This window comes from Apodemus sylvaticus, chromosome 21, assembly GCF_947179515.1.
Source record: "Apodemus sylvaticus chromosome 21, mApoSyl1.1, whole genome shotgun sequence".
NCBI classification, from domain to species: domain Eukaryota; kingdom Metazoa; phylum Chordata; class Mammalia; order Rodentia; family Muridae; genus Apodemus; species Apodemus sylvaticus.
This window is the reverse complement of record NC_067492.1, coordinates 47,134,220-47,142,769: the sequence shown is the minus strand read 5'-3', so window position 1 is coordinate 47,142,769 and position 8,550 is coordinate 47,134,220. Positions and strand designations below refer to the sequence as shown.

Genomic DNA, 8,550 nt, shown 5'->3' with positions numbered 1-8,550 from the left:
ATTGAAATGTAGGAGCCAGTGCTTCCCTAGGTGTAGTAGCACACAGGCACAGCGCAGATTTAATCACAGCACTCACACCTTTAATGTGTGTACGAGTTCCTTTAATGGAGGAAGAGGCAGGCAGATCTCTTGAGGTCAGCCTTGTCACAGATGGAATTCTACAACAGCAGGGCTACACAGAGAAACCCAGTGTCGAAAAGATACAACCAAACAAAAGAGTCAGGGCTTCTAAGCCAGGCAGGAAAGGGCACTTTCGATGGGTGAGGCACACACAAGCGCAACTAACGTGCGGTTGCCAGTACTAAAAGTGACAGCATCCACCCAGGGCCTTAACTCAGCTCACGTGACTGGGCGGGTCTGCCGCTTAGCCCACTCCCCCTTAGGACACGCCCACTTTGCGACTGCCCAATGAACCTGAGGCCTCTAGGTACGCCCTCTTTCACCGTTTTCACCAATAGCGGGCCGACAGCGTCCTTATAACCCAACCATCATTCGCGCCTCTGTTGAGTGATAAGCCAGCTGTCCAGTGAGCAAGACCCGAGTTGGGTTCCAGGCAGGAAGCGCTGTAGCGCGCGACCAGGGGCGCGGCGTACAACCGGACGGGCGGCTCTCTTCGCAGCTCGCGGAGACGAACCGGGCGGCAGGTAAGTGGCGGGTCCCGAGGCCGGGGCCGCGGTGCGGGACTGTGAGTTCACCGAAAGGGAGGCCGCGGGGCGCGGTGCAGCGGGAGGCGTGGGCGCGCAGCGGCGGGACGGTTAGGCATCCACCTCGAGCGGGCGGCCGTTGGGCTCCAGTGAGCATGCGCCAGGGGCGGGCCAGCCGTTAGTGCGTCGGCTTCCGGGAACGGTGTCATGGCGGCACTCGGAGGCCCGCATGTGTACTGTGGTGGGAGTGAGGCCCAGGGCGAATCCACGCTGCGTTTTCGGTTGCGGCGAGAGGACTCAGGCTATCTGGGCAGACGTCCCGAGTCTGAAGTCACCTGGTTCCCGTCTTGCTCCGCCGCCATCCCAGGAGATTCTTCTCCAGACTCCGAAACGGAAGGCCGGTGTGGCGTTCCATAGGAACGTGGCCATTCAGCCGGGGTCGCTTTCCCGGTGTGAGGCCGGCTCGGCCCGGTGCATCTCGTCTTCCTGGGACGAGTTGAAACTTTGGGTCTGTGACAGCCTGGGTTCACGCGTTTTCATTTTCCTGATCGAACCGAGGCCTGAGGTATTTGGGGAGCAAACGCTCCGAGTTGCACCTCAACCTGTAATCTTTTGTGTATCTCGTCTCTGGAGACAGGATCTCTTTACATAATCCTGTCTACAATCCTTGAACTAACTCGCTGAAGACCAGGTCGGGCTCGAACTCACCGAGATCCTCTTGCCTCGGTCCCCGGAGCATTCGAGGCGTGTGCCACCATGCCCAGCTTCGCATTTACCCTTTAACCAGCACAATACATGTTTTTAAAGCAGTACTTTACACATCTCAGAGGCCATAAGACAGGTTCTCCTGAAATCGAGGCTGTCCTTTCAAGTTTCTTATTTAGGTGTGTATATTTGAATGAATACCTGTGTGCAGGTGTCCTTGGAGTTAGGAGGTTGTTGTGAACTGAACAACCTAACTCAGGTCGTATGAAAGATCACCAAGCTTTCGGCGGCATGGACCACCTTGCCTGGCGAGTCTTGAAACTTCTAAGATTTTTTTGGTTGTTGTTGAGACAAGATCTTACTATGTAGCCCTGGGCTGGCCAGGAACTCAGAGATCTGCCTGTCCCTGTTTCAGGTATATTTTGAATTAATTTTTAATAGATTCTAGCATTTGGGAAGTGGAGCCAGGAGGATCTAGAATTCAAGGCTCCCCCGAGCTACATCGAAAGTTTGAGGGGCTGATCAAGACCAAATTTTAAATAAAAATAGGTACATCTTGGCCATTCCGGGGTTGGAACCCAGAAATGTGTGATTCTTTTCTCCCAGGAATGGCTTTGAGCTCTTCTTGGCTTCAGTCCCACCCTAGCTAATTCCCTTTCAATGATCTGGTTTCTCCCCGCTTTTGCTCTTCTCTTCCACTCCATCTTGAGCAAATTCTTACTGAATTAGTCAACTCCAAGCCTAGTTAGCAATTCTCCATGGCTTAGCAATTTAAGTACACATGCCCTGGGCCTGCCCAGCTCTCCTCTCCTAGCTGTCTCTGCTTTAAACCATTGTTAGGATCTGGTGCTTTAATGACTGATAACCTATTTAAAGCATTTTACTTTGTGTATGTATAGGGGTGTGTGTATGTAGATCAGAGGACAGTTTGTCAGTTTCCTCCACTGTTGATTTGGGGGACTCGTTCTTTTACCTATAGCGCATGTCAAGCCAGATATGATTTAGCTGGAGTAGGCTCCCTCTGCCTGCTGTGGGAGTTGTGTAGCACATAGGATCAATGGACACTGAGTAGGCTGTTGGTGTGATCCAGACAGTGTTACCCAAATGACACCATGTGATATTCTTACATGCTGTGGCATCAGCACAATCAACTGGAACATACTTCACCACCTTTAAAAAAGAAAACCTGGATGGGTTAGAGAGATGGCTGATTGATTAAGAGCACATGATCTTTCAGAGCACCGGGGTTCAATTCACACGGTCTCATATTGTTTGGCTATAAAAAGGAATTTATATTATTTATCGTTTAGTCCCATTGTATTGTGGGTGAGTGTTGAGAGTGGTGGAGTAACGCTGCCTGAACCTATTTATAGGAAATGCCCAGAACAGGCTAGTCTGCAGAGATAAGCAGATTAATGGTTCTGGGAGTTAGGTGATGGCTGCGGGCTACAGGCTACTTTGTGGTGTGGAGATGGAGTTCAGGGTTTTCTCACATGCTAGGCATTTACCCCTGAGCCACACCCCAGGCTCAGGGGCTTTTTTCCTTTGTTTTTTTTTTTTTTTTTAAGATTTATTAATTTTGATTTATAGAAGTGTTTTGTCTGAATGCATTTATATTCAGAGTGCATGCTACATGGTCAGAAGGTCAGAAGAGGACATTGGGTCTCATTGGAGCGAGTTATGGACAGTCCATGTGATGATCCACAGAATCATCATGTGGATGCTGGGATCAAACCCTGGTGCTCTGAAAGATGATGTGCTCTTAATCAGCCATCTCTCAAGCTCATCCAGGAAGTTTTCTTTTTTAAAGGTAGTGAAGTATGTTATGTTAGAGCTGATTGTGTGAGCATGTTTGTGATTCCTGATTTGTGTGCTTTGATTGATGAGTTGTATAGCATATGACTGTTTTAGTAAAACTCTTCCAATTTCAAAGAAATAAAACAAAAGGTCACTTCACCTTGGGCCAGCGGGGTAGCCTTTGTGAGAAGTGGCTGGATTCGGTAGGTGGGATTTACTGAGTAAGATTTGTTGATCAGTCAAGGCTGCCCCAACCTGAAAATGGAGGGGTTATTTCTGAGATGGGGATGCGGCTCTTGGGGTGAGACAGAGGCTTTGTGGTAGACCACTTGATGTTAACTTGTGAGGTGCCGGTAACGGACACTTCTGGAGTGGAAAAGGCATATGACTGTAGAAACTCACCATAGAAATGGCTGAATGTCATTGGATAAAGTCATGGAGAGAATGAATAAGAGGGCTAGCGAGGGTTGTAGCATGTTAGCATCTCACCTCAGAAAGAGAACTGTTTCTGCAGGCTGGAGAAGACAGACAAGCCTGGCTGGTGTGTGTCTTGTACTTGGTGTGTAAGGGATTAATAGAGTGAGGGATGAGCTCGTCTCCTGAGAATTCCATTTAGCATCTCAACTGGCTGGCGCCCTGGCCGCCCTGGCTGCCCTGGCCCAGTGGGAATCCTCTTCATAAAAGCTCTTAATGAGTCCCCTGTGTCGACCACAAACAGCAGGGGAGGCTGGGCTGGGCCCTGGTAAGGAAGTGCTGCTTGCTTCTTGACCACCACTCCTTTCTCAGCTCCGAGGCAGGAACAGCTTCAGGTCCAAGCTGTGCGTTCCAGGAGCTCCTTGGGAGGGTGGTCTGAGAAGCCTTATTAGTGCCAAAACTTGAATGTCAGGGAGTACACATTAGCCAGGTCAACCTGTCACTGCCAGTTCTGGACCAGCTAGGACTGTTGGGGATATCTGAAAAAACTCTTGTGTGTGCAGACTTGAGAACAGGGCATCCTTCGGGTGGGGGTTCTGATCAAATGAAGTATGGGGAAGTATGAGCAGGATCTGGGCCAGGAAGGTTATAGTGAAGAATCTGTGTGATAACTCACTTCTTTGATCCGTGGTGTTGGGGATAGAACCTGGTAGATAAGTGATCTATCACTGAGCCACATCCCCATCTGTAAATATGGACTTGGTGTTTCACTGTGGACCTTGGGATACTTGAGGTGGGTGGCATTGGATGGGAGTGTGTGCTGCGTAGCAGATGGGAGGTTGCTGAGAGGACGGTGACAAAGGACAGTAGGCGGAAGTGGGAAGTCCTGTACACCACTGAGTTCTGCCTGTTTCCAGGGTTTGCCCCGCCGACCCCATTTCTTCCTTGTCTTCTCTGCCAAGAGGGTTTTTCTGCGTGCTTTTCAGATGCATTTTGTCTTCCCCTCTCTTCTGTTCTCAGTACCATGGCAGAACAGGATGTGGAAAATGAGCTGTTGGATTATGATGAAGATGAAGAGCCCCAGGCACCCCAGGAGAGCACTCCAGCTCCCCCGAAGAAAGATGTCAAAGGATCTTATGTCTCCATCCACAGTTCTGGCTTCCGGGACTTCCTGCTGAAGCCGGAGCTCCTGAGAGCTATAGTTGACTGTGGCTTTGAGCACCCTTCAGAGGGTATGCTGCCTGCTTCGCCCCAGTTAGGCCCTCTTCCCACAGTTAGTCCATCTGGCGCTTCTCCTGTGCCTTGGAGAGGGGTATGCCCTCCCCATGAGTCAGTTATGTCAGCAGCCTCTATGCAAGCAAATGGATGGGGCCTGGCTGTTCTGACCTCTGGCTCAGGAGTGTGCAGAGAGGCAGAGCCAGTTTCTTAACTCACACTTTTTTTCTTCCTTAGTCCAGCATGAGTGTATTCCCCAGGCCATTCTGGGTATGGATGTCCTGTGCCAGGCCAAGTCTGGGATGGGCAAGACAGCTGTGTTTGTGCTGGCCACCCTGCAGCAGATCGAGCCCATCAATGGCCAGGTAGGTGTGGGCTGGAGTTACCACATGACAGTACAGCCTTGGGTCTCGTGAAACTGCTTCTGTTTTCTCTTTGTGGGCTTTTGAATTTAGCCTGGAAAGTGAAATTATACTGACTGCCATCACCACAGTTACTGCTGATTGGTTTTGCAGGTGTTCTAACACCACCATTATAGATAAATTGTAGGATCTTAAGAGTTATGCTGGAGTCCAGGATAGGGAGCTGAGGGGGTTTAAAAAAAAAAAAAGGCAACGTCATGTTGCAGTGGGCTGGAGTGTGGCTCTATGGTAGGTTCTTGGTGGCCTGAGTGAGGCTTTGGCTTGTGTTCTTGGGTGGGTGTCTGTCTTTTCAGGGTCTTACAAGAGCATGAGGATTTAGGGAAGGGCTGTGCTGCAGGTGGTCAAAAGACGTGGCAGCCTGAGGTAACCCTTTTATCTAGGGTCAGCGCCCCATTCTCTGTTCCCGCCTTCTGTAGCCATGAGGAGGCTAGGTCAGGGTGACGAGAAGTAGAGCTGCTGGGCTGCAGATGGCCTGTGTGAAAGGAACTATTGTAAGAGGTTGCTGTGGGCTGGGGGAGGCGCTGTGGACTCTGGGAAAGGAGACCTATTTGTTGCTGTACAGGTGTCAGTCCTGGTCATGTGCCACACGAGGGAGCTGGCCTTCCAGATCAGCAAGGAGTACGAGCGCTTCTCTAAGTACATGCCCAGTGTCAAGGTAGGCGGCCTCAGCTCAGGTGCAGTTGGGTACCTACCATGTGGCCTTCCGGAGCCATGCTGGTCTCAGCTCCAGCTCACGCAGCATTTATCAGTCTTGAGGTTTGTGGTAACTCCGTTCCTTAGAAGCCTGGTGAATTATGCCCAGTCTCCGCAGGCTTGTGCTGGTCCACATACCTCAGCCTTGGCCCTGGTCTTCAGGCTCCCCTGGGGTCTGAGGGAGTGGGGCTTGAGTGCTGGGTGCCCTCAGGATGGCTGGGGCCTGTGCTGTAAGGATCACTGCCCTCAGATGGGCGGAGACAGCTTGCTTTCTGTCCCTATAGGTATCTGTGTTCTTTGGAGGCCTCTCCATTAAGAAGGATGAAGATGTGTTGAAGAAGAACTGTCCTCACGTCGTAGTGGGGACACCAGGCCGGATCCTGGCACTCGTGCGGAGCAGGAGCCTCAACCTGAGGAATGTGAAGCACTTTGTGCTAGATGAATGTGACAAGATGCTGGAACAGCTGGGTGAGCATCCTACTGGCCTGTCCAGCTGGTTTCCCACTCAGAGTCACAGCCATTTTCTAGGGGGCCTGATGGGGCAGGCAGTGGCTCTCATAGTGGGTCACATGGGTGGCCAGAACTCAGGGCTCCTAGGAGAAGCCTAAGGGAAAAATCTGTTGACAGTATGTGCTGCTTCTGAACCCAAGTTGATTCGGACCATAGGCCCCATGAGCTGCTATCCCTTTAGGACATGTAGGCACACCCAGGGACTTAGACTAGAGTGGCCTCTGCCACCCATCAGGGGCTGGGAGAGATGGGCATGTGTCCTGGGAAGCGGCTGCAGCTCTCACGCCAGTGGCTGTCTCTGCCTCAGGCTCCCTTTCCTGAAGCGTGGCTCAAGGCGCACTGGCAGGGCCGCTCCATGCTGGCAGCGAGTAAGTGGACCGCAGCTCCTCCCATGCCTGCGCTCCCGCCCATCCGAGCCCAGCCCCTCAGGCAGCGGGGACACCCCCGGGCCCACTCCACCGCGGCTATGGTGCCAGTGTTGTCTGGCCCAGGTTGGGAAGGGCTGGTTCCTATGTGGTGTGGGTCTGCTCAGTCCGACGAGATACTCAGGCCTGCTGTTTGTTGGCATTCCATCCAGACATGCGCCGGGACGTACAGGAGATCTTTCGTCTGACACCCCATGAGAAGCAGTGTATGATGTTCAGCGCCACCCTGAGCAAGGAGATCCGGCCCGTCTGCAGGAAGTTCATGCAGGATGTGAGTAGGGTGACGCCCCAGCTGCTGCCTGCCTGCCCACCATGGCCAACACCTCGGCGCAGCAGCTTTGGCCTTCCTGATGGCCTGGAGGGTGCTAGGAGGCTCCGCCGGCCTCCTTCCTTCCCCTGGTTTGTCCAACTGGGAGCTGAGTGGTCCACACCTGAGCCAGAGGCAGAGCTTACATCCGGCTTTTGGGAGAGAATTGTTTTCTGAGGTTGGGGGCAACCGGCCCTCTGGGAATCATCAATACAGAGGAGCCGCTCCCTGGAAGGTTCCGGGCACATGAGACGCCCAGAAGTGAGCCCTACTCGCCCCTTCCTGCTTCCCTTCCTACACAGCCCATGGAGGTGTTTGTGGACGACGAGACCAAGCTCACCCTGCACGGGCTGCAGCAGTATTACGTCAAGCTCAAGGACAGCGAGAAGAACCGTAAGCTCTTCGACCTCCTCGACGTGCTAGAGTTTAACCAGGTGATGCTTCCTTCCACGCCAAGATATGGATGGGCCTGTGGGGTGATTATCCTTGGGCCTAAACACCATTCTTCCTCAGGTGGTGATCTTTGTCAAGTCTGTGCAACGCTGCATGGCCCTGGCCCAGCTCCTAGTGGAGCAGAATTTCCCAGCGATCGCTATTCACCGAGGCATGGCCCAGGAGGAGCGGTGAGTGCGTGAGTGTCTGATGTGCCCAGGGCCCGGGCTCACACGCAGGACTCCGGTCTAATACCTCTGCCCGTCCCCGCTCTAGCCTGTCCCGATACCAGCAGTTCAAGGACTTCCAGCGTCGCATCCTGGTGGCTACTAATCTGTTTGGCAGAGGTATGGACATTGAGCGAGTCAACATCGTCTTCAACTATGACATGCCAGAAGACTCAGATACCTACCTTCACCGCGTGAGTGCTTCCCCCCAGTGTGGGTGGGTGGGTCAGGGCCTCCCTCCCCCTTCCTCAGATCCTGACCCCACCTCTCTGCAGGTGGCTCGTGCTGGTCGCTTCGGTACCAAGGGCCTGGCAGTCACGTTTGTGTCTGATGAGAATGATGCCAAAATCCTTAACGACGTCCAGGACCGGTTTGAGGTGAATGTGGCAGAGCTCCCGGAAGAAATAGATATCTCCACATACAGTGAGTGCCTGGGCCGGCTCTGGGCAGGGGCTGGGCTGCAGGAGCAAAGGCCCGCCCTCTATCCTCACTGCCTCTTCCTTGTCTTCACAGTTGAGCAGAGCCGGTAACCATACGTGTAGCCAGGGCACCATGGCCACCCTCTTCCCAGCTGCTGCTTCAGATCCTCTTTCTAGGTGACAAATCGGTGTCTCTTTTTATTGTTCCAAAGCTTTAGCTATGTAAGAATAAACTTTTATTGTGAATGCCTAGCTCTAGCCCATCTTTCTTTCGGTCAGCATCCCATGGGAGAGGGGTCGGGCCAAGCCAGCACACACTCCACTCCACCAGCAAGCATGC

General features: G+C 52.7%; 1 protein-coding gene across 2 annotated transcripts; it reads left to right on the top strand.

The window, feature by feature from the left end:
- Nucleotides 1-511: 511 nt before the first annotated feature.
- Ddx39a (DExD-box helicase 39A) lies at nucleotides 512-8,462 on the top strand. Of its 2 annotated transcripts, XM_052167182.1 has the most exons (11): nucleotides 512-644; nucleotides 4,581-4,792; nucleotides 5,013-5,140; nucleotides 5,760-5,852; nucleotides 6,175-6,358; nucleotides 6,978-7,096; nucleotides 7,435-7,566; nucleotides 7,646-7,755; nucleotides 7,841-7,985; nucleotides 8,067-8,214; nucleotides 8,305-8,462. In XM_052167182.1, exons 2-11 carry the CDS (start codon nucleotides 4,585-4,587, stop codon nucleotides 8,319-8,321), a joined length of 1,284 nt encoding a protein of 427 aa, XP_052023142.1. In that variant the 5' UTR covers nucleotides 512-644; nucleotides 4,581-4,584; the 3' UTR covers nucleotides 8,322-8,462. The 2 variants fall into 2 exon arrangements, with proteins under 2 accessions (XP_052023142.1, XP_052023143.1); XM_052167183.1 differs by lacking the exons at nucleotides 512-644; nucleotides 4,581-4,792; nucleotides 5,013-5,140; nucleotides 5,760-5,852 and adding an exon at nucleotides 6,708-6,768 and having other exon boundaries at nucleotides 6,244-6,358.
- Nucleotides 8,463-8,550: the final 88 nt, after the last annotated feature.